Here is a 23,044-nt window from a genome sequence, read left to right on the forward strand (position 1 = left end):
TCACTCAGATCTTCAATAGATCTCTGGAAATGTGCGAAGTTCCATCCTGTTTCAAACGCTCCACCATCATTCCAATCCCCAAGAAACCTGCAATCTCGGGTCTGAATGACTACAGGCCTGTCGCTTTGACATCTGCGGTCATGAAGTCCTTTGAACGTCACAGGTCCCCTGCTGGACCCCCTGCAGTTTGCCTACCAAGCGAACAGGTCTGCGGATGATGCAGTCAACATGGGACTGCACTTCATCCTAGAACACCTCGACAGTGCAGACACTTACGCGAGGATCCTCAGCGTCTCACCTGCCATCTGCCAGTGGAATTACAGCTTTCTGACGGGCAGGACACAGAAGGTCAGGCTGGGGGAGGCCACCTCATCCACACGCAGCATCAGCACTGGGGCGCCCCAAGGTTGTGTCCTCTCTCCGCTGCTCTTCTCTCTCTACACGAACGACTGCACCTCAGCGAACCCGACTGTCAAACTCCTGAAGTTTGCAGATGACACCACTGTCATCGGCCTCATCAAGGACGGTGACGAGTCTGCATATCGACAGGAAGCGGAGCGGCTGGAGCTGTGGTGCGGCCGACACAACCTGGAGCTGAACACGCTCAAGACTGTAGAGATGATCGTGGAATTCAGGAGGCATCCTTCGCCACAGCTGCCCCTCACGTTGTCCAGCTACCTTGTGTCAACTGTCGAGACCTTCAAGTTCCTGGGAATTACAATCTCTCAGGACCTGAAGTGGGCGACCAACATCAACTCCGTCTTCAAAAAGGCCCAGCAGAGGATGTACTTCCTGCGGCTTCTGAGAAACCACGGCCTGCCACCGGAGCTGCTGAGACAGTTCTACACAGCGGTCATCGAATCAGTCCTGTGTTCTTCCATCACAGTCTGGTTTGGTGCTGCTACAAAAAAGGACAAACTCCGACTGCAACGGACAATCAAAATTGCTGAAAGGATTGTCGGTACCCCCCTACCCACCATTGAGGACTTGCACGCTGCCAGAACTAAGACAAGGGCGTGCAAAATCCTCTCGGACCCTCCGCACCCCAGTCACCAGCTCTTCCAGCTCCTTCACTCAGGTAGGCGCTACCGATCAATGCAAACTAGAACTAGTAGACATTCCAACAGCTTCTTCCCTCTTGCGATCAACTTCTTAAACACCTACCCTATAATTCCATTACAACAAGCTGGCAATTTTTTTACTTGAGTTCGTTGTCACATTTCTGTGGGGCCAATTATGCATTACTCGTGCACTCAGTGTAGTTGTCTCGCCATGCTGCACTATTTGCATATACTGGCCACTCATGCCAGAGTAGCATCTGCTCCATTTGCACACTGATTGAGGAGTATCTGTAACATTTGCACAACCAACATTGTCCCAGATTATCGCACTACTTGTCACTTTAAACCACATGCAATCCTTGAAGTCTCAGCGCCCTTTGCACAATGGTCATTGCACCGGACTATTGCAATATTAGTCATTCGAACTGCTCTAAGTGCTAGAGGACTCTGCATCTTTTTGCACAATTGTTTTTTGTCAATGTCTTTATGTCTCCAAAGTGTTCTGTAAATTGACTGTCTGTTGTACTAGAGCGGCTCCAACTACTCCAACTCCAACGGAGACAAATTCCTTGTGTGTTTTGGACATACTTGGCAAATAAAGATGATTCTGATTCTGAACTAGGTATCTTTTGTTTCCGCTTCCATGCTCCGGGTGCTGGTAATTCACTTAGCGTCGGCGTGCAACAGCAGATGTCTGTGTCTTGCTTTTGATGATCCCGGCTTGTGATTCACTTAGTGTCTGTATGCGAAGTTCAGTCTCGCCACTCTGTGGTTGTCTATCCCAGCGGGGAGAGCGGCGGTCGCCGGAGACTAGGGTGCTGGGTGTCATCTTTTCATGACTGAACAGACATCATCTTGACCAGTCACACGAGTGTTATACCATTCTCTTAGCTGTGTAGTGAATATCCAAAAACTGCATCAATCGCAAGTGAACTGGGAGAGTCCTTGATCAATTGCTCTAAGTGGCTCACTAAGCAACACAAATGTAACTGATGAGCAACAGGAATGTGACAGGCAAATAAAGGAGACAGGGAGGGAGAGGGACTGTAAAGGAGACCACAGTCTCCAGTCCCACTATATTCACACAGTTTATGCCTGTCTCGTTTGAGGGTACAAGCCTTGCCTCCCAGGGTTGCTATTTGTATAGTGCCATCCACCCTCATAGATCTTCATTGCTGCTACACAAGGCATTTCAAAGTGCTTTACAGCTACATAAAATTACAACATGAAAAAAATGCAAGGAGTGAAGATAAAATACTTTGAGGTAATCATATGTGCAGCTACATAGAACTATTTTCAGCCTGAATCGGAACATTGTCAGTGTTGAGTCCCGTCTCACATCTTCTACCAGACTGTTACAGATTTAAGCAGCAAAAAAAACTATACTGTACTACGTTGCATGTGAGCTTTCACATGCTCGCCTGCAAACAAAGTGCAGCGATGGCACAATGGTCCTATGTGTTTGGAGAGTACTGCAGCAAGTGGACCAGCCATCATACCAGCAGCTGACAAGCATTCAACTTCTCTTCTGTCCTTTAATCTCACATTAGTGTTCATTCATTCATCTCAGCTAATGAATGCATCTTCGTTGGTGGCGTGAGACAAAGAAGAAATATCAATGACTGCCAAAATAGGGACAAAGTTCAACTTTGAAGTGTCAGGTCGTATTCGACTGAGTAGGTCTGTTCAAGTGTGTCAATAATTCTCTTCAAACTTCTCTTGTCTCATTATGGTAAAAATGACTTGACACCCATAATTATATTTGATGGGAAAGAGATTTATATTCTAGATTGAGCAAATCCACACCCTTAAAGATGTATATTACTAACAAAAAAGCAGCAGAAAATGGGCCTGATTTCCTAAGATCCCAAATAGTGGGCACTAAATTGTGTGTTTACGACAAGACCGACTGCACACCGAAGGGACATGACCGAAACCAACTGAACTGTCACGCAGTGTGCGGGGTTCGATACCTGTTTTTTCTTAAACCACCGCCCACTGGTTTTGCTGCGATTCCAAATTTTAATTGCTGGTGAAGTGTCACAACGTCGAAGATGTAACAGCAAATCAAAAATGTTTTCACGCACACAAAAAAGGTTTGCAGGTTTTAAGCTAAGGCAAGACAGCCGGCTGCCACATGGCCGCTAAGCTGCACTGATACAGTATATACAGTATATATATATTGCATTTTTCACATATTAGACACGCTTAACCCAAAATTGCCCAAATCCTCTGAATTTCTGCCTTTCAACAGTAAACATTCTCCATCCTCCTTGAAAGCAGACTGATTATCTTTGTGTTGAATCATCTTTTGCAAACATCTGCTTTTACTTTGGAAAACAATGATCAACATTTTTGCTGATATGCTAGCATGGATGGATAGTTGCAGCCCTACTATATTTATTATTTCACATGTAACTGTGGCAAGATAGAGCGAGAGAGAGAGAGAGAGAGAGAGAGACTGTCTTCAAAATGCATGGATGCAGTCATTGAAACAGGCAATCAATCATTTACAAAAGCCTCTCAAAATATCTACACACTTATTTATCATGGGCCGTTTCCTCTCTTTGTGGTAATCTGCTTCTTCCTTGATAATCAATCGTACCATGTTTTGGTGGTTCAATAAACAAAATAATACACTACTGTATGTGGAGCCTCAAACCCCGATACAGGGTCACAGTTTTTCAATTGCAGTGCATTGGTAGATGCGTGGTGCTCAATCGCTTTGTGTGCAGCTAAGATTCTCTAACTGCAGTTTTTCTGTGGCGTTAACTTCATTGCGTTTGGCAACATTGCTCAGTGTCAGTGGTTTTAACAGCACCAATTGTCACCGTGCGCTGAAATGAGGGGCCGTTTAGTCACAGGTGATATGGCATAACTTCTTGTGACTGGCTCCATTAAGCTCCAAATTACATATCTGAATAGACGACATGTCGTGAAAATTTTTGTTTATGGCATTTAAAAAATTTTCTCCTCTCCACCTCTCGTTTTGCCAGCGTTACTCTGCCACTGCCGTGCATGCTGGTTTGTACCCGACTTTTAGACACGGTATTTAAAAGGCACAAAATCAGTCATTTCCATTGGGCTGAGATTTGATAAATCACATTACACGTGCTAAATTAATATATTTGCATATAAACATCCCAGAACGCGCAAAATGAACCACGGAGCAATGTTGCCCGTTTGGCAGACACAGTCCTGAGTGAGCCCGGTTTGTAGATCAGCTTCTACATCTGCTTGGCCTTTGTATGCGCAACCCTTTCGTAAATCAAGACCCAATACCATTCATTTCTGTATTCTGATTGGCTAATCACATGGGCTCACCTTAATTGGTCTTTCTAGCTCAGGCTTCTTGTAACGGAGCCACATCATCCCAACAATCGCCATGGCGATGCAGAGCCAGTTGAAGAAACTGAAGAAGTTGATGACGGAGAAGATGTCATTGGAGAAGGCGTAAAACAGTGTCATTACACACTGGCGAGAAGGAAAGAACAAAAAACATTATTTAAAAAAAGCCAAGTGGTTTTAAAACTATTTAACGATCCATGTTTAAAATATTACTAAAGGTAATTCAGGTGTCTCCAACAACTAACCCTGGTTTGGAGTAGCTCCCTAAAGTGTCCAAAAATATGTGCCCTTTTTATCGCTCTTCCTTTCAGACAACAGGTCTCTTTTCTTTTCTTTTTTTTGCTTTCAGTGTTTCAGCGCAGGCCCAGTGGCCGACTGGTTAGCACATCTGCCTCACAGTTCTGAGGACCGGGGTTCAAATCCAGGCCCCACCTGTGTGGAGCTTACATGTTCTCCCCGTGCCTGCGTAGGTTTTCTCCGGGTTTCCTCCCACATCCCCAAAGCATGCGTGGTAGGTTGATTGATGGCTCTAAATTGCCCATAGGTGTGAATTTGAGTATGAATGGTTGTTTGTTTATCCATGCGATTGGCTGGCGACCAATTCAGGGTGTACCCCGCCTCTCGCCCGAAGATAGCTGGGATAGGTTCCAGCATGCCCGCGACCCTCGTGAGAATAAGCGGTACAGAATATGGATGGATGGATGGATGTTTCAGAGCAGAGCATTTATGTCTATACTCTGCGAGAGAATGTTAACAGTCAAGAAAACACAAGTAGCTCTCTCGGTAGTTCTCTTCACTTACCCTTACCATTAATACTATTGTCATTCTGTATTCGTCCCATATCCAATTAAAATCATAAAACAATTGTTTTATGTCCCCATGCATATTTTTCAAAAGAGCCTTCATCCTTTTGTAAAATAGAAATATACAAGTAACTGTCAACTTAGACTATGTAAATGATTATGAAAAATATCTATTAGAATTTTAAAGAAGACTGCATTTATTTTTATTTTTTTTACAATTCAAAACAGTTCCCATCCGTCCTAATAAATACTTATCTGACATTCGTGAGGCACAATACAAAATGGACAAAGAATTGAATCACACGCCCATTTTTTGTCAGGTTGAAATTAGCCTGTATTGAGGAGCCAGGAGAGTTCCAATGAGATGAGCCTAGTGTTTCAGACAATATCGTCAAGTCCCAGCTTGAAAACAGCAGATCTTCCCCCAGCCTAGCTGGTTATGTCATGGGCAGAGAAACTTGGGGCAGGGGTGATTATTATTTAAACTGGGCCCCATACACATTTTCAGCAAATAGATTTACTTGGTTGTTGAAAAAGTCAGTTTTGCATTATATGTCCCACATTATATTGTGCTTGTGTAGTAAATGAGATAATTAAACTATACTCACAGTGAATATTAGCGATGGAAGTGGCGTTAGCAGGGTTGGGTGGATCATTGACAGCAGACAGGGCAGGTGACCTTCTCGGGAACCCACAAAGAATAGCCTGCGATGTCAATTGGCCAGTATTAACCAACAATTTATGAAATCAGTGCATGACTATAGAATATAAGGTCACTCTGAATTTCATACATCTGCAAGAAAAGGTGTATTGTGGAGGTGTGTTACCTTGATGATGTGAAGAGAGAACCATTGACAGAGCCAAAGCAGGACAACCCCACAAACACTGGGATGATCCAAGCCATCACACCCAGGTGCCTATTGCCAAAATCCTACAGGACATTAAGACAGTGGGTCATGTCTCTCAAATTCCCATAGTTTTTCAGACCACAAACTGGTTGCAACTGAATCAATATTGCCACAATTAATTAACCTTGATTTCATTGGTTGGTAGTGTGTTGTAAGCATAAAGAAAAGTCAGTAGGGGATAAGACGCTGTTGGCATGAGTTGTGGCCGCTAGCAGCACGCAGGTTTTTGATGTTCTTGTGTTGCCGCAAGTTCAATAAAGCGACTGAAAATGCATTGGCGACTCCCTTCCTCCTTGACCACTTCTGAGGGCATTACAATACTATTGGTATATGCTGTAGCTGCCTGTTAATGGCATGAAAAAGTTCATAGTCAAGCTGAGACACATTTCACAGTGCTTAACAAGCACCCTGAATACGTTACGTCATGTTATGTTATAGTCACGCACAGTGTAGTTGTATATTATGGCCAGTGTCCGTCATATGTGTAAGTGGCTACAGTTGAAGTACTGTGCGTATTTTGAAGTATTTTGAGTTGAAGTACTGTAGGTGAAAAAAAGTGGCAAAGTATGTGAAAAATGCATTTAGGTGTCATCATTTTCATCTTCATTTTAGTTAGACTGGTCTCAGCGAGGCGGCACGGTGGACGACTGGTTAGAGCGTCAGCCTCACAGTTCTGAGGACCCGGGTTCAATCCCCGGCCCCGCCTGTGTGGAGTTTGCATGTTCTCCCCGTGCCTGCGTGGGTTTTCTCCGGGCACTCCGGTTTCCTCCCACATCCCAAAAACATGCATTAATTGGAGACTCTAAATTGCCCGTAGGCATGACTGTGAGTGCGAATGGTTGTTTGTATCGATGTGCCCTGCGATTGGCTGGCAACCAGTTCAGGGTGTACCCCGCCTCCTGTCCGATGACAGCTGGGATAGGCTCCAGCACGCCCGCGACCCTAGTGAGGAGAAGCGGCTCAGAAAATGGATGGATGGATGGATGGTCTCAGCGAATAAATGCACAAACCACAAACCTACTGTATTATTATGTCACATCCCAAAATGCTACAGTCGCTGCTCAAGTGAAGTTGCACAACAGGCTCCTTATGCCTTGTGTTTTTTTATAATTTCTAGAAATACTACAAATGCTAAGAAGAAAAAAATACTAAGTTTAAACTGAAGTGTATTTGTTTTCATGCCTCACTGAAAATATTTCAAGACAACAAAATAGTTTGCTGCTCATTGTGAATTTAACAAACAAAACTGATTAAAAAAGAAAAAATTTGTCGTTCATTTTTAAGTGCTTTAACTTATTTTTTTAAGATATAATTTATCCGAACACTCGATTATTTGCTAAAATGTTTAGTAGGATACAAGAATACTAAAATATTTGATAGCTGCAGCCCTAACTGTGTTCAATACTGTGACGGGTTAAACTCAGTGGGAAAATGTCACCCATGCATGAAAAAATGTCCAGTGCTGGATGTATGCTGCACTAACATGGTGATTATTTTTGGATGCTCTTGGTACACATTTTTAAAGAGGTGTTGCTCTTTATACAGGAGACAAAACCTAGTTGTTGTGTCTTTTGTGTGAATAGCGACACCTCTGTTTCTTAACACAACAGTTACTGTAGAGGTTTTATTTTTTTTTCAAAGCAACTGCTAGAAGCCATTACCACAGCCACAGCCTCCGAGTTGAGCATCTGGTCGGTTGAGAGGGTGGTAAAGTACGCCAGGTTAGTGAGAACGTACACTGCTGTCACGATTGGCATAGAGATGATGATGGCTCGTGGCAGGTTTCTGAAGTTGAGAGAAACAATGAGAATGAATATAAAATACCTAACTTTTGATTCACGAGATAGCTTACATGACAGTGTAACAAACCATTAGTGACTTACTTGTTAGGCTCGATCATCTCCTCAGTAACAAAATTCAAGTAATTCCTGGATACAGGAGAGGGTGAAAGCTTAGTCACAATACTTTTAAGTGTGAAGGTAATTAGAAAAGAAGCTGGGTTGATCATCCATATTTGTCATTCATTCCTCAGTGTGAGTGTAGGGATGTATGTGTGTGTATGTGCATTTTGTGTTATTATTTAGAAATGATAGAATGGTAACATGCTACGATGTGATAAACAAGGTATCGATGCAGTGCAGTGGCTCACAATTTGATCAAACTTACCAGCCACCGTAGGCAAACAGGCCACTGTACAGCGCCAGGCCGATGTTCCCAAACTCATACTGGGAGCCCTCGAAGGAATTTTCAGGGAGAAGTGCATCGGTCCCACCTAGTAAGGATGAACAAAAGAAACAATAATAGGTCACGACTACAGATCAGAATCATATTTATTCACAAAGGATGCTAAGGAGCACAAGGAATGTCTTGTAGTTGGTTTAAATCGAGCACTATAGCAACAAACACACCACTCATTTATGTATTTATTTAACCTTTAAGTTATTTAACCTTTACTTAACCAAGTAAGGTAAATGACAACAGATTCTCAATTGCAATATCGACCTGGCAGAAGGCAGCAGAGTAAAACAAAGCAAAATAAAAGCAAACACAGACAACATAGATAAACTGTATAGTGATATAGAATTTGAATATTTAGTCACTGCACACTGCACATTGAATTTTGGAAATTGAAAAACAGAGATACGTACTATAGTTACAAATCCAAATACATAGAGAGCACTCGAGAGCGCCGTGCTGAGGTCTGCATTTTCCCCCAAAAGTCCCAAAATGTGGATGATTTAAGGATTACGACATTTAGAGGTGGTTCAAGTTAACAGATTAATTAGTGACCCAGAGAATGGATCAAACTTAGGCAGGGACACAGTGCAGGAATCAAACTCCAGAAAGTGAGTGACAACGCACCGTCTTGCTCAAAGGCAGCTCAACAATTCTGAGGAGGGAAAGTTAGTAAAGAACTTCAGTTTTGTCTTGAAAATGAAGAACATTATGGTCACAGCCCCTCCTGTGGACCTCCAGATTTCTGATGGTTTCAGGGTATCCGAGCCACATTCCTGATGAAGCTGATCCCCGCAACATGCACACACATTCTCAGACACAGTGTCGGTTACTAACTCAACAGCCCCCGGGCAAGTTGCTATTAGAAGGGCTAGCCTTAAACCTACACACTATGTGTGAGAAACCCCTGATGACCAAATTGCCATACATTACGACAGCACACCCACTGGAACCTAATAAGAAGAAGAAAGAAATTGTGACCCACCTCACTTGTGATGCTTTAAATATGGATTTATGACTCCAAGCTCCTTTCTATTAATCTAGTCTATTAATATCAGAATCAGAATCATCTTTATTTGCCAAGTATGTCCAAAAACACACAAGGAATTTGTCTCTGGTAGTTGGAGCCGCTCTAGTACGACAACAGACAGTCAATTTACAGAACACTTTGGAGACAGAAAGACATTGACCAAAAAAAAAAAGTCACTGAACAGTAAAGGGTTGCTAGTTATCGGGTAATGCCGGTAAAAAAAAAAATTGACAATTGTGCAAAAAGATGCAGAGTCCTCTAGCACTTAGAGCAGTTCGAATGACTAATATTGCAATAGTCCGGTGCAATGACCATTGTGCAAAGGGCGCAGAGACTTCAAGGAGTGTATGCGGTTTAAAGTGACGAGTAGTACGATAGTCCGGGACAATGTTGGTTGTGCAAATGTTGCAGATACTCCTCAATCAGTGTGCAAATGGAGCAGATGCTACTCTGGGATGAGTGGCCAGTATATGCAAATAGTGCAGCATGGCGAGACAACTACAGTGAGTGCACGAGTAATACATAATTGGCCCCACAGAAATGTGACAACAAACTCAAGTCAAAAATTTGCCAGCATGTTGTAATGAAATTGTAGGTAAGGTGTTTAAGAAGTTAAAAAGCTGTAAATCTACTGGCAGATGGCAGGTGAGACGCTGAGCTGGAGAAGCTTGGATGAAAGGAGTTCAGGGATGATGGTGTTGAACGCTGAGCTGAAGTCCACGAACAGGATCCTCGCGTAGGTGCCTGCACTGTCGAGGTGTTCTAGGATGAAGTGCAGTCCCATGTTGACTGCATCATCCGCAGACCTGTTCGCTTGGTAGGCAAACTGCAGGGGGTCCAGCAGGCGACCTGTGACACTCTTGTGGTGGTACAGCACGAGACGTACAAAGGACTTCATGACCACAGATGTCAAAGCGACAGGCCTGTAGTCATTTAGACCCGAGATTGCAGGTTTCTTGGAGACTGGAATGATGGTGGAGCGTTTGAAACAGGATGGTACTTCACACAGTTCCAGAGATCTATTGAAGATCTGAGTGAAGAGCTGGTCCGTGCAGACTTTGAGGCAGGACGGGGACACATGGTCTGGGCCTGCCGCTTTGTTAATCTTTTGTTGTTTGAAGATGCGTCTCACATCCTGTTCATGGATGGTTAACGTTGAAGTCAGAGGTGTGATTGTGGTCGCGGGTGCGGCCGGGTGGGTGTGGGGTGTGAAACTGTCCTTTTCAAATCTGCAGTAGAAGGTATTCAAGTCGTTGGCTAGTGTGCTATTGTTCTCAGCTTGGGGGGCATCGTCGCTTGTAATTAGACAGCGATTGGAATGCATGCCAAACTGATTTAGAGTCGTTAGCGCTAAACTGTTTTTCCAACTTTGCTGCATAGTTCCTCTTTGCAATGTTAATTTATTTAGTCAGCTGGTTTCTAGCTCGATTATACAGGGGCCTGTCCCCGCTCTGATATGCATCCTCCTTAGCTTGGCGAAGCTGCTTTAAGTTTAGCAGTGAACCACGGCTTGTTGTTGAATGTGCGAAATGATTTTGTTGGTACACACACATCTTCACAGAAACTGATATAGGATGTAACAATATTCATCCAGGCTGCTAGTTGAATTTTCAAAGACACCAGTCTGTGCAGTCAAAGCAGCTCTGAAGTTCTGACTTTAGCAACAGCACCATTCCAGGGTGCAGCCCGCTTCACGCCTAAAGTCAGCTGGGAAAGGCTCAACACAATGAGGTCAGGCGCTATAGAAAATAGATGGATTGATGTGGAGTGTTTTAGGGTTATTTAGTTGTGAGGATAAGCGGAATAGAAAATAGATACATGCAATGGACACTTCAAAAGGTACACCTAAATCAAAGATTGGAGACCTAAGACCTGTGGCCCATAAGTGGTCTGCAAGAGCAATTCATCCGTTCCACCATGCAATTCTAAAAATCAATAAAATTGTAATACATAATAATAAATGTATTTGGTCTATTTTTCCGAGATTTAGTAAGGCCTTCTGATTGAAAAAAAAAAAAAAAAGGTTTCAAACCGCTGCATACAGTGTACCTTATGAAATGGCCTGTGAATATAAGACCTTTATTAAGCCTTCCAATTAGTTTTACAATATGATAATTGAGAATTTTATCATATGGATGTGCATGCATACAGTATATTTACTGTATGTATACTATACATTCCTATACATATACTATACATTGTGTAGTATTGTTAATTCATGTATTGTCAACACATACAATAATGATGGGGAAATGTGATTTATCTTGGTCCATTGTTTAGTTTCATGGCAAATGCTATGAATACATAACTACATGTGATTTCTTAAGTTTTTTATTTTAAAAAAATTTGAGGGGCGGAACAGTGGACGACTGTTCCTCACTGTTCTGAAGCCCAGGTTCAAATCCAGCCTAACCTCTGTGGCGTTTGCATGTTCTCCCCGTGCCCGCATGAATTTTCTCCGGGTACTCCGGGTTGGTAGGTGTCAGCAAATGGTTGTTTGTCTATAGGTGCTCTGCGATTGACTGGCGACCAGTTCAGGGTGTACCCTACCACTCGCCCAAGTTGGCTGGGATATGCTCCAGCATGCCCCCCGACCTTAGTGAGAATAAGCGGTACGGAAAATGGAAAACTCTGAATACTTTCTGGATGCAATGCATATTTGTTATGTGTGAAAATGTACCACTAAAGGTACTGCACATCCTCACTCAATCATCCATACATCCATTTTCACTAGGGTCTAGGGCCTAGGGTGAGAGGCACCGAGCAGGTTTGGGCATATTTATTTCCCCCGCGGCTCGGTGCCTGTACGTTGGGGTTCACCCCAGTGGATGAGAGAGTAGCTTCCCTCCACCTTCACGTGGGGGGGACGGGTCCCGACTGTTGTTTGTACCTATGCACCCAACAGCAGTTCAGAGTACCCACCCTTTTTGGAGTCCTTGGAGGGGGTGCTGGAGAGCGCTCCCGCTGGGGACTCCATCGTTCTGCTGGGCGACTTCAATGCTCACGTGGGCAATGACAATGAGACCTGGAAGGGTGTGGCTGGGAGGAACGGCCCCTCCGATGAGAAACTGAGCGGTGTTCTGTTACTTGACTTCTGTGCTCATCACAGATTGTCCATAGGGAACACCATGTTCAAGCTCTCCCATCTCTGGGGTTGAGCTCACCGAGGTGGTTAAAAAGCTCCTCGGTGGCAAGGCCCCGGGTGTAGATGAGATTCGCCCGGAGTTCCGAAAGCCTCTGGATGTTGTGGGGCTGTCCTGGTTGACACACCTCTGCACCTCTGGGGGTGCTTCGGGAGTATTGGGTACCGAACACCCTGATACGGGTTGTTTGGTCCCTGTACGACCAGTCTCAGAGTTTGGTCTGCATTTCTGGCAGTAAGTCAGACTCATTTCCGGTGAGGGCTGGACTCCGCCAAGGCTGCCCTTTGTCACCGATTCTGTTCATTACTTTTATGGACAGAATTGCTAGGCGCAGCCGAGGCGTAGAGGGGGTCCGGTTCGGTGGCCTCAGTATTGCATCTCTACTTTTTGCAGATAATGTGGTTCTGTTAGCTTCATCAAGCCATGATCTTCAACTCTCACTGGAGCGGTTCACAGCTGAGTGTGAAGCGGCTGGGATGAAAATCAGCACCTCCAAATCTGAGACCATGGTCCTCAGTGGGAAAAGGGTGGGGTGCCCTCTCCAGGTCGGGGATGAAATCCTGCCCCAAGTGAAGGAGTTCAAGCTTCTTGGGGTCTTGGTGATGAGTGAGGGAAGAATGGAACGGGAAATCGACAGGCGGATCGGTGCAGCGTCTGCAGTGATGCGGACTTTGTATAGGTCCGTTGTGGTAAAGAAGGAGCTAAGCTGAAAGGGGGTAGATCTACGTTACTACCCTCACCTATGGTCACAAGCTGTGGGTCGTGACCAAAAGATGGCGCCTACCTGTGTGGATGCCCCTGTTGCGCGCTCTCTAGTATCGTTTTTGTGTTTTTCGTTCGTCTTTGGAGACATTACGCGACTCACTTACACAAGGGGAGACTTGCTAAACAAGTTTAAAATGTAATGGGCCTGTTGTAGGGTGGTCCTTATTTGTATTTCAATGAGCAAAGGCCTGGATATGGTGTGAAACCATGAGAAAACACTTCCTGTGAAGTTTCAGATCGATCGGACATATTTAAGAGGTGATCCAAAGCCAATTTGCCGCAATAGTATAAAAATTACCAAGCGTACATTTGTTAGGAAATTTTTGAAAAAAATGCACTTGAAAGTTGGGTTCAAAAGACTCGTTAGGGTGTAAAACGTTGAGAAAAAACATGTTGTGTGGTCAATTGTATTTCAGTTACCATATTTTATTATTCACTTATTTTGTTCTCCCTAGTTTCAGGTGTTATTTGTGTCGTGGCAAGTATTCGAGTGACAAGCATGGCGACCGCGAAAGCAACGAGGAAGGCGACGGAGGTCTGGCTCATCGGCCAGCCGAACCCCCAACCGATGATGGGGAAGCAGCTGTCCTCCTTGAAGGAAGTGCTGAGTCGGCTCTTCCACTTCCACAATCAAGAAAAGAAGACGGTTAAAGAGGCGGCGAACCTGGTGGTGGAGGTGTTCTTGTTCTGGGAGAAGGCCAAGCTCTCCACAAAGGAAAAACACCACGCAGTTAAAAAGGTGACAAATGAGTATGATCATCTGTGGCGTGCGCTGGGGAAACACAAGAGCCGCAATTCCCCAACGGAGACAAAAAAGCGTGAAGAAATCATGACCCGCCTCGACCTCTTCAACGTTGCCATGAAGGACGTCGAGTTGACTCTCAACATGGAAGATCGGAGGTTCCTCGCCATGCAGCGCGACAAGGACGGCGCTTGAAAGGCGTCGTATGAAACGATCCAGGAAGTGCACCACCGCCCCGGAAGAGGGCACAGTCGAACTGGCGAGTTCTTCCTCGAGCAGTGCCACGGAAACAGCTGATGAAGACTATGGCAATGATGATGGTGCCGGGCCCTCTTTTGCTCCCTCCCCCCCAAAGCGCAGCAGAGCTCGAGATTGCAGCTGCGCTCGATCGAACAAGGACAGCTGACCGGAGTGCTGTCCACATCCTCCACGCTGCTGCTGAGGCGTACAGCCCAATCCCCTCGAACCTTGCAGTCAACCGGCAATTGATTCAACGACACCGGAGGCGCGTCAGGGAGGATGTGACGAAGGAGATCCGGGAGGCATACGTTCCGGGCGTAACCCTCGTTGTCCACTGGGACGGAAAGATCATCGCCGATATCACCGACACAACAGCAGCCGAGCGCCTTCCCATCCTCATTTCCGGGGATGGCGTTAACAAGCTCCTCGGCGTCTCACGTTTGCCCAGCGGGAAGGGTGACGATGTTGCCACCGCGGTTATCAGCTGCCTGGAGGATTTGGGCATCGCCGAACGCGTTGTGGGGATGTCTTTCGACACTACCGCCTCCAACACTGCCGCACGCGGCGGAGCCTGTACCTACATCCAGCAGCGACTCGAGCAGAATCTCCTGCATCTGGCCTGCCAGCACCACATTCTTGAGATCGTGGCCGACAAATCATTCAGCGCCTATTTTGCACCGTCGTCTGGGCCCGACATCCAACTCTTCAAACGCTTCAAGGCCGGATGGGAGTCCATCGACCAGATGGTGTTCGAGCCGATTGAGTCGATCCCGCCCACCAGTGACGAAGTCATCATGTTCTGCAAGGAGAAGCTCCAAGATAGCCCGCGATGACTATCGGGAACTCCTCAACTTGACGATCGTCGCTCTGGGCGGCGTTCCCCCTCGAGGAATCAGTATGTCCAAGCCTGGAGCCTACCACTGCGCTCGCTGGATGGGCAAACTGATATACGCATTGAAGATCATCTTATTCCGCGTACAGTTCAAGCTCACCAAGGCAGTGGAGAAGAACTTGGCCCGCTTCGTCCTCTTCACTGTGACGCTGTACGTACCGGCGTGGTACGAAGCCCCGCTGGCAACCCGTGCTCTGGCCCAGGACCTGGCCTTCTACCGCTCACTCGTGTCCTACAAGGACAAGGAAATCGCAAGGGAGGCATCGAGGGCGTTTGGGCGGCATCTCTCGTACATCTCAGAGGAGCTGGTGTCGCTCACTCTGTTCGACCTGAGGACCACGTTGGCGGAGAAGACGCTGATCGTGGCTGCCTTTTACCGAAACGGCGCGGAAGATCCGCCTAAGCGGATTTCATTGGAGCCTGACCTGACTGTCTTGACGAGAACTTTGCAGAACGGGGCGTGGCTCTAATTCAGAGCTATAGCGCCATCCTCACGAAGGACGAGGAAGAAAGACAGTTCCTTCTCCAGGTCGTCGAGGATCATCGACGTCGCTTCCCTCAGCGTCGGTGACCCAGGTGTGCCTTTTGTGCATAACTTTTACCGATTTTGGGGGGAATTTTTTCTCTCCACGTTTTACACCCCTAACGAGTCTTTTGAACACAACTTTTATGTGCATTTTCCCAAAAAATCTAACAAAAGCAAACTTTCCATCTTTTTTTAGACTACTGCGCCAAATTGGCTTTGGGGCACCTCTTAAATATGTCCGATCGATGTGAAACGTCACAGGAGGTGTTTTCTCATGGTTTCACACCATATCCAGGGCTTCGCTGATGGAAAAATCAAAAGTTTGAAAATAAGCACCACCCAAGAGGGCCGCCCTGTTGACTGTTGCAAGTATGAAACCTGAATTTGTGGACGATTTTTGGCAACAGAAAAACTAATAGAAACAACGAAAAGAAAAAGTCTTTCAATGCTCCAATTTCAAATGATTGTAGTAGGTAAATGTGTAAGAATCTTCATGTTGGGCTTTATTTGGAAAATTCAGTAATTTGGGGAATTAGATGAGCTTTTTACTTGTTTTTAAATAAACCAAATAGTACTTCTCAATAAAAAAAATAGTACTTGTCAATGTAAACAAAACAACCAGACTCCTGGTGGACCTTCGGTACATCTGTTCAAAGACTTGAATTATCCAAAGCTGCCTCGCGTGTAAGTACTCTCGCCAAATTACTTTATTTATTTTTTTTCCTTTTTTCTCTTTTTTTTTTTAAACCTGTCGTGTTCAGCTGCATGGCCATGTAGAATGGTGGATCTGTATGCCTTTTGTGCTGGAACAGTTTTGCAGTGCAACAGGGGAGTTTGAAATACTCCTGCTATTTATTTTTTAATTATTCTGATGTTTACTGAAACAGCCAGACAGAAAAGGGTTTCATCTCCCCGCGGCCTGACAACCGAAAGGGGGTAGGGGGGGCAGGCCCCAGGAGTCAAGCCAAGAGAAATGTGAACACCATTGTGAGACCTCAAACAGGATGTTCTCAGAGGGGAATTGGCCACTGAGCTTAGATTGTCATCAGCAGGTTGCAACAGTGATACAGAGAGACTGGAAGAGTCACAGAAAGCCATATACTGTAAGTCAAGTCCAACTACCTTTCTTTTTGATGTAAATCTTTTTTCAAAGGCCAACAACAAATCAGCCCAAAAAAATAAGAATGTCCTTCAATAAAAATCCAAACTTCAAACTATTAACAATCCCTGCCTAGGAGTTGATAAAGGGCATTAAAAAAAACATTAATTCAATTATGTTATATTCTTTGTTACAGCCACGTTGCTCCACACACGACAAACAGGTCTGTCTTTTACTTTAATGAACGGACAATCTGCCTCCCGCCTGTCTTTGAAGTTAACCGTTTTCCATCTTTCGTTTTGGCAATTTTTGGGAAGGAGAAGTATAAATTTGCTCGAGGAGACTGGTAGCATAGTTGCTAACGACTGCAACAGAAAGGGGAAGGGGCGCTCGCCGGTCTAGACTGATGGGCCAACACACTAGCAAAGCATTCTGGGATTTGTAATATTAGTGGCGCATGTGCTATATACTGGCGGGCCAGATCTAACGGGCGCTGGTCTTGCGGGCCAAATATAATTACAACGTGGGCCAAATTTGGCCCCCGGCCTGAGTTTGGCATACATGCTGTAGGTGGACGTTCTTGGAAATTTGCATGGCTCACACACCTGTTATGAGTTTAGCCTTTCAGCCTTTCAACTCTTTGTTAAAGGACAACCAGTTGGGCTGAAACATTGACTAGTTCAGCATATGCATTCAAATCTTTAGAGAAGGTAAAAAATAAAATAACCTGTAAATGTTATGGTCTTTTAGGTTTATCTTGAAATGTCACCCAGGTGCTAAATAGCTTTAACTTTTCCTAAAATGTTTTTCATTGGATAGCTGTGATTTATTTATATGATTGCTTTAATTGAAAATTAGGAGGGTCTGCGTGTGAATGGTTGTTTGTCTATTTGTCAATATGTGCCCTGCGACTGGCTGTCGACCAGTTCGCGTTGTACCCCGCCTCTTGCCCAAAATCAGCTGGGATAGTTCACCCATGATGGATGGGTTCTTGTTCAGAACTAGGCCAATAATGGTTAAAAGTTTTGAAGGAGATGGTTAGAAAATGCTACCAAAAATTTTATTTGTGGACCTGTGTGTAAATGTTGTGGTACCTTGGCCAATCTTGACAAAGCCGATGATGATGATCAGGCCAAGAGCCAGCAGCTTGGCTGCAGCGAAGAAGTCCTGAACTCTCGTAGCTGCCTTCACGCTGTAGCAGTTCACAAAGGTCAACAAGACTACAAAGAGACAAAAGAGAAAATAGTTGCACACAAAGAGTGAGAGAAAAAGCACCTTTATGTAAGCCTTCTAAGCCCTTCCCACTTTGTTCTCTTCCCCACACATGTACAGTGCTGGCACCCATCATCTACCACCAGACACTGCACCCCATTAATGAAAAGTGATTAACCGAAGCAGCAGCTCCCTTCACAGTTCTTAAATCAGGTCGGAGCCACAACACAAAGATGAGACTGGGCACAATGAGGCTCTGTGTTCAGGAGAAGGGCAGTCTACTTGCTACGGTACAGTGGATGGCACGCATGCATAATGGTAAGCAGGCTCATCCAAGCAAACAGTGCATATATACCTGACTAGAACTTGCATGTACGCAAACAGACGCATGCATTTCTAAACAGGCTGATCTTTTGATATTGGGGTGAACATGTATCGCAGGCATGCACACACCTTCTGTACACACACACAATGAATTAAGCCAGCCAGATGAGAAAAAATTTAAAACTGGAAACTAATTGTTGGGGAGAAGCTAGTCTGCTTGCCAGCCACAGTCGATGTGCCCTTGAGCAAGGCACTGTCCCAGCTATCCCAGCTTCTCTTTCAGTCTGAATCGCATCTTGAAAGCCTGTGTGGTGTGGAACAAAAGTATACTCTACATATACAGAGTGTGAGTTGAATTTCCTCTTGAGTACAATAAATTTGTATTTTTTTAAAAACTAAACCATTGTTATTATTTATAGTTAAAAAATAGGAGTATTTTATAATTATAGATCAGGACTGGTGTGTTTACACCAAAGTATTGTCTGTGATGAATTTGAAGAGTACTGGTAATTGCCGAGTTTAGCGGCACGGTGGACAACTGGTTAGAGCGTCAGCCTCACAGTTCTGAGGACCCGGGTTCAATCCCTGGCCCCGCCTGTGTGGAGTTTGCATGTTCTCCCCGTGCTTGCGTGGGTTTTCCGCTCCGGTTTCCTCCCACGTCCCAAAAACATGCATGGTATGTTGATTGACAACTCTAGATTGCCCGTAGATGTGAGTTTGAATGGTTGCTTGTTTATGTGTGCCTTGCGTTCAGGGTGTACCCTGCCTCCTGCCCGATGACAGCTGGGATAGGCTCCAGCACGCCCGCGACCCCAAGTGAGGAGAAGCGGCTCAGAAAATGGATGGATGGATGGGAATAGTTTATATTTTCATACATTTACACACCGCAAAAAATAAGGAATTTGTCAAACCAAGCTTCACCGTCGTAATATCTGAGCAATTATAATAAAGAATTATTGTATTTTAAAAAGACATTGGAAATATTGATACAACAAATGAACTGAAGTGAAATATTGAAAAATTGTAATTTTGTGTCTCCACGTAAAATGACGTAATATTTCGTGCGACTCGTTTCCTGCTATGGCTCGTTCCTTCACCAGCATGCGCTTTTTAGATCGCTTCTTTGCGGGCACTCTTGCAATTAAATTGCCAAAGCTGCTAGATGAAGGTCGCCCGGCTCTCAACCTCTCATCCACGGGATGGATTGGAAGAAAAAAAAGGGAAGCGTAATCGGCAGGGGAAAGAGGGGACAAATTCGAACTTGACGACAGGTTGCATCATCCCGACAAGACACAGCCGAGGTCGGATACTCACGGATGCAAAGGCAGGCTACTAGCTTAGCCCCGTTCTCCGGTACCGGGCACACGGGGAAAATGGGCTTGAGGAGATATGTGGCGAAAACGTAGGCAACGATGTACTGAGATGACGGCCGGATGATGAGCAGCTCGATCCAGAGTTTGAGGAAAGCCGGAAGAGAGCCGTACACCTCAAGGATGTAGGCATAGTCCCCTCCGGACTTGGTGATCGTGGTGCCCAGCTCCGCGTAACACAGCGCGCCCACCATGGAGAAGACCCCGCACATAGCCCACACCACCAGGGACAAACCCACGGAGCCGCACTCTTTCGCCACGCCGGTCGGCGCCACGAAGATGCCCGAGCCGATGATGGTGCCTACGATGATGCCCACGCCGTTAACCAGGGTGATGTTTTGCTGGAGGACGACGGTTCCCTCGCCTTGCTGTCCCGCCGCGTCGCTCCCCAGCATCTTCTCCGTCACTTGCGGGTCCTCATCCTTGCTGAACGAGGAATTCGAGTTTCTCTTTTTTACCCCCGACATGCTTTCGTTTCGGTTCTCCTTTCTGCTCACTTCACACAACTGAGGCTACACGCTTGTTTTCCTCTGCCTGATACCGGGGACTCAACCACGAGGCTTCCTCTGAGTGTGGGTAGGAGGGACTGAGAGCAGCGTGTTTTCTACGACGTTGTGTCAGTCGGTGTCCTGAGAGCACGTCCGAATTGCAACTACGTCCTTCCTCCCGAGGCCAGCCCACGTTAGCTCAACTTGTCCCTTATATTGCCCCGATCACGTTTGCCAATTTTTCGCCCCTCCCCCCAGAGGCGTAAAGTGGCACTACAGCAAGGCACCCACGACGTGTTAGTTCACGTTGACTGCCGTATCAATCCAAGGGCCAAGGCATAATTACATAAAATATATGTCATAATGGGGGGTCAGAAGGGCACAGTTTTGCGTGCACGCGCGCACACACAAAATATTGAGTACAAGTACACTGGTAATACCCCTTTTTTAGAAATATTTCATCCCGCATGTCAATGATTGGATTGGGGGCAAACAAAACTTCGATTCCCCCTGTCATGTGCCAAGTGTGTAGTTAGTGCAGATGAACTGCTGATGTTGCTGTCTTACAGTACTCCATAATAACTGTATGGAGGAGGGGTCAGGCACAGTGTCCCCCCAGAACTGCCACTGCAATGAAACAAAACTCACAAAAAGTGAATGCACAAGCTAATTATGTACCTTCGGTCATCTAGTAGAAGGTCATTATATCTTTCTGGCTGTCACAATACATTGCTAGTGCAGATAACTGAACAAAGTTACATTATTTGCAGTAAAAAAAACTATTTTTGGACTTATTACCAGTAAGTGAAATTGGATAATTGCACATGGCACACCTTTGTATTTGCTGCTCTTCATTCTGGGTGGATGGTAGTGTATCAACAGTTAATGTATGTTTATGTACTTTTACGTTATGTTTGCTCTTATGTTTACATTGTATTGTTATTGGGGTTTTTTTTCCATTTATTTGGATTTGACAATTAACTTTAATAAAACCAATTAACTGAAGTACATGATTAAATGATATGACTTGTGCTCCCTCTTCTTTTACTAGATCAGCCTTCAAAAAGAGACCTCTGTCTCAATAAATGTTATTTTCTGGTTAAAAAAAGGTTTTGATATACACCTGGTTGGGAATCACTGCAGTAAAGGGAAGAAAATGCTAAATAACCAAATTTTTTGTGTAAACAGGGAAAGCTTTAAAGACGTAAAATGAAACATTAACATCTCATATTTTCTTTTTAAGACAGCGCAATGTCAATATTGGTCTGGAGAAAAATTAGGGATGCTACGAGTGCAGTTGTGTAAACAGGGAAAGCTTTAAAGGAATAAAATGAAACATTAACATCTCATGTTTTCTTTTTAAGACAGCGCGATGTCAATACTGGTCTTTGGAGAAAAATTAGGGATGCAGACAACTGCAACAGTAACAGTTTGAATTACACTATTTCGCAGGTCGTTTTTTTTATGGGTATTTACAGAACTGTATAAGGTGAACTCCCACATATTTGTGGTTGGGCATTCACATATTCACCTTTTCACAAACTTGTTTTGGGAACCTATCATCCGTTATTTGCCCAAAACTCCCCTATTTGCCGTTTTTGTGCTCAGGCAAAGCCATGTCTCATTAAAATATTGCTATGGTGCCATTTAGTAGCATCTACAGTATGTTGAACTAAGGAGAGGCGCTTCATTTGGTCAGGCCATGGGCTTGTCTACTGTAATTGTACCAAAAGGACTTTGCTGCCATTTGGTGGTATCCCACGCAATTACAAGCCTTTTTGTGCAATTGTGAGTTACATGCAGATTTTAGCTATTTCAATGTACATTCAAATCCGAATTTAGAGTTATGCACCTTCAATGTAGTACCACTTCGTGCCATAGCATAAGGGCAGAACTGCGCTTTACTGCAAGAGATGCAGTGTAATTAATGCCTGGATCAGACTACAAGACAAATTTGGTCTTTCCCGATTGCACTATGTCAGACTACTTGTCACTGGTGCAGGAAGCGGGAACGTGAGGAGGTGGAAGAGCTTAACGGCGTGGTTGGAGTGGGCAGCAAAGTACAGTTGCGGGTCGTCGGATAGGAACTTGCTTACAAGAATGCGAGAGTCAGCCTGTGTACCACAATCGAGTGTTAATACTCTGGCGATGGATTCCTGGATCTGGCAGGCTTATATCAGAATCAGAATCATCTTTATTTGCCAAGTATGTCTAAAAAACACACAAGGAATTTGTCTCCGGTAATTGGAGCCGCTCTTGTACAACAACAGACAGTCAATTGACAGAGAACACTTTTGAGACATAGACATTGAGAAAAAAAAAACAGTCACTGAGCAATAAAGGGTTGCAATTTATCTGGTAGCGGCACGGTGACCGACTGGTTAGAGCGTCTGCCTCACAGTTCTGAGGACTGGGGTTCAATCCCCGGCCCCGCCTGTTTGGAGTTTGCATGTTCTCCCCGTGCCTGTGTGGGTTTTCGCCAGGTACTCCGGTTTCCTCCCACATCCCAAAAAACATGCATGGTAGGTTAATTGAAGACTCTAAATTGCCCGTAGGTGTGAATGTGAGTGCAAATGGTTGTTTGTTTATATGTGCCCTGCGATTGCCTGGCAACCAGTTCAGGGTGTACCCCGCCTCCTGCCCGTTGAAAGCTGGGATAGGGTCCAGCACTCCCGCGACCCTTGTGAGGATAAGCGGCTCAGAAAATGGATGGATAGATGGATAGTTATCTGGTAATGCCGGTAGATTATTATTATTATTTTTTTTTTGTGCAAAAAGATGCAGAGTCCTCTAGCACTTAGAGCAGTTCGAATGACTAATATTGCAATAGTCCGGTGCAATGACCATTGTGAAAAGGG

At 45.0% G+C, this 23,044-nt stretch overlaps 1 protein-coding gene across 1 annotated transcript in view; it reads right to left on the minus strand.

The window, feature by feature from the left end:
* Positions 1-20,474, minus strand: part of slc7a5 (solute carrier family 7 member 5) — a 31,165-nt gene extending 10,691 nt beyond the window's left edge. The window contains exons 1-8 of the mRNA XM_061773003.1: positions 19,643-20,474; positions 17,887-18,012; positions 8,287-8,392; positions 8,004-8,048; positions 7,782-7,905; positions 6,040-6,143; positions 5,821-5,917; positions 4,386-4,535 (exon numbers count right to left, since the gene is read on the minus strand). Coding sequence (XP_061628987.1) covers positions 4,386-4,535; positions 5,821-5,917; positions 6,040-6,143; positions 7,782-7,905; positions 8,004-8,048; positions 8,287-8,392; positions 17,887-18,012; positions 19,643-20,165 — 1,275 coding nt within the window. The 5' untranslated portion in view covers positions 20,166-20,474. The remainder of the gene's footprint in view (positions 1-4,385; positions 4,536-5,820; positions 5,918-6,039; positions 6,144-7,781; positions 7,906-8,003; positions 8,049-8,286; positions 8,393-17,886; positions 18,013-19,642) is intronic.
* Between the last annotated feature and the right edge of the window lie 2,570 nt (positions 20,475-23,044).

Source organism: Phyllopteryx taeniolatus, chromosome 5, assembly GCF_024500385.1.
Source record: "Phyllopteryx taeniolatus isolate TA_2022b chromosome 5, UOR_Ptae_1.2, whole genome shotgun sequence".
Lineage (NCBI taxonomy): Eukaryota > Metazoa > Chordata > Actinopteri > Syngnathiformes > Syngnathidae > Phyllopteryx > Phyllopteryx taeniolatus.